General features: G+C 56.4%; 1 protein-coding gene across 1 annotated transcript in view; it reads right to left on the bottom strand.

Moving 5' to 3' along the window:
* Positions 1 to 868, bottom strand: part of LOC110391619 (leukocyte immunoglobulin-like receptor subfamily A member 2) — a 5,117-nt gene extending 4,249 nt beyond the window's left edge. Inside the window, 4 exon segments of the mRNA XM_021383573.1 lie at positions 160 to 210; positions 213 to 437; positions 554 to 589; positions 663 to 868. Coding sequence (XP_021239248.1) covers positions 160 to 210; positions 213 to 437; positions 554 to 589; positions 663 to 693 — 343 coding nt within the window. The 5' untranslated portion in view covers positions 694 to 868.
* Positions 869 to 1,486: the final 618 nt, after the last annotated feature.

The following is a 1,486-nucleotide window of genomic DNA, read 5'->3' as shown; positions in this document are numbered from 1 at the left end:
TGGATGGTGACATTGGTCCCCATCTCCACATGTTCCTCAGGGCTCAGGGAAATGCCAGGTGGGGAGTAGCTGGAATCTAAGTGCAGAGAGAAGACAGCACTGAGACACAGCTCTGTGGGGACACAGCCCTGGCCCATCTGCTTTCCCCAGAGCCCTCACCTGTCACCATCAGCTCCACGGGGTCACTCTTCTCTGATGTCCCTGGTGGACCAGCCCTCGGTACTGGCACTGATACTTCATTGCATCTTCCTGCCTTACTTCAACCAAGGAGAACTCAGCTGTGTCCTCCTCCCTGTGCATGTTCTTGAAGAATCTCAAATATTTGTGCTGGTACACACAGACCCGGGCAGCCGGCAGGGGCAGGTGGCAGCGCAGGGTGACAGAGTCCCCCAGGGACACCCCCTGGCTGGGGTGCAGTGACAGGGAGGGTCGGGGCACTATGACAGGGGACAGCAGTCAGCCTTGTCCCTGCACACCCTCCTGGACCCCTCGGATGGACCCCTCCCCACGCTCCCTCCCTCTGTCCCCATTCTCCCCCTGTCCCCGTACTCACAGTGCTGTGCCCTGTTTGCTGCCACCTGACACCAACCTGCAAGGGACAAGGTCAGAGTCCAGCACAGGGCCACTAACCCCCGTGGCACCACATCCCCATTGTCACTCACCCAGGATGAGGGCCATCGCCATTGGTACCATGAGGTAAAATTAGTGTGGGGACAGCAAGACTGCAGCAGTGGGGACAGGGAGTGGCAGGAGAGCTGCTGTCAGTTCCCCTTTGGGGACAGGATGTCGTGATAACATCTCCTCATGTGGTCACCACGGGGTGGTAGCACTATGGATTCCCCAGTGGGGTGGCACACGTAGAGCACTGCACACAGCCCCCACAGATATGCCCCACACAGGCTGTCACCCCTGCGCTGCAACACACTCTCCCCTAAGGTCTAGCAGTGCATGCTGTGGCACGGAGTCCCCCATGGGATGCCACCCTCTCTCCCTCTGTGCTTTCCAACACCATCCCCACTGGGAACAGGAGCAGAGAGCGTCTGGGGTCACAGTGACACCCACACAGACGTGGGGCACACGCTGGTGGCACTGAATCTTTGTGGTGCTGCAATAGGGCAGTCCTTGCTTTGCTGGAGCCTTCAGGGCAATGGAGTCAGACAGGGACTCAGAGCAACAACAAAGACCATTTCTGGAGCTTTCCTATCAACTGTTCCACAATAAAATTAGGGGACTTTCTAGTAACAATTTCTGAGTGATACTGATAAAGGATACTTTGACAAGGGTGTTCTTGCCTTATCTGCTACTTGTAGGCAAATCTAGGCTCTGAAGAAGAGAGGAGAAGGATGGAGAGAATAAGAAAGAAAAGAGAGAAAATGGAGGGAAGCTGCGGAAGAACATGAGAGAGAGAGGAGGAGAAAAGAGATGCCGGTGCATTTTGAGGAATTGCAGTGCTGGGCTGTGGGTGCCGGAGGAGCGGGGTGGGGGG

The sequence above is a fragment of the Numida meleagris genome, unplaced genomic scaffold (genome assembly GCF_002078875.1).
Source record: "Numida meleagris isolate 19003 breed g44 Domestic line unplaced genomic scaffold, NumMel1.0 unplaced_Scaffold421, whole genome shotgun sequence".
Classification (NCBI taxonomy): Eukaryota; Metazoa; Chordata; class Aves; order Galliformes; family Numididae; genus Numida; species Numida meleagris.
This window is presented reverse-complemented; position numbering and strand designations above follow the sequence as displayed.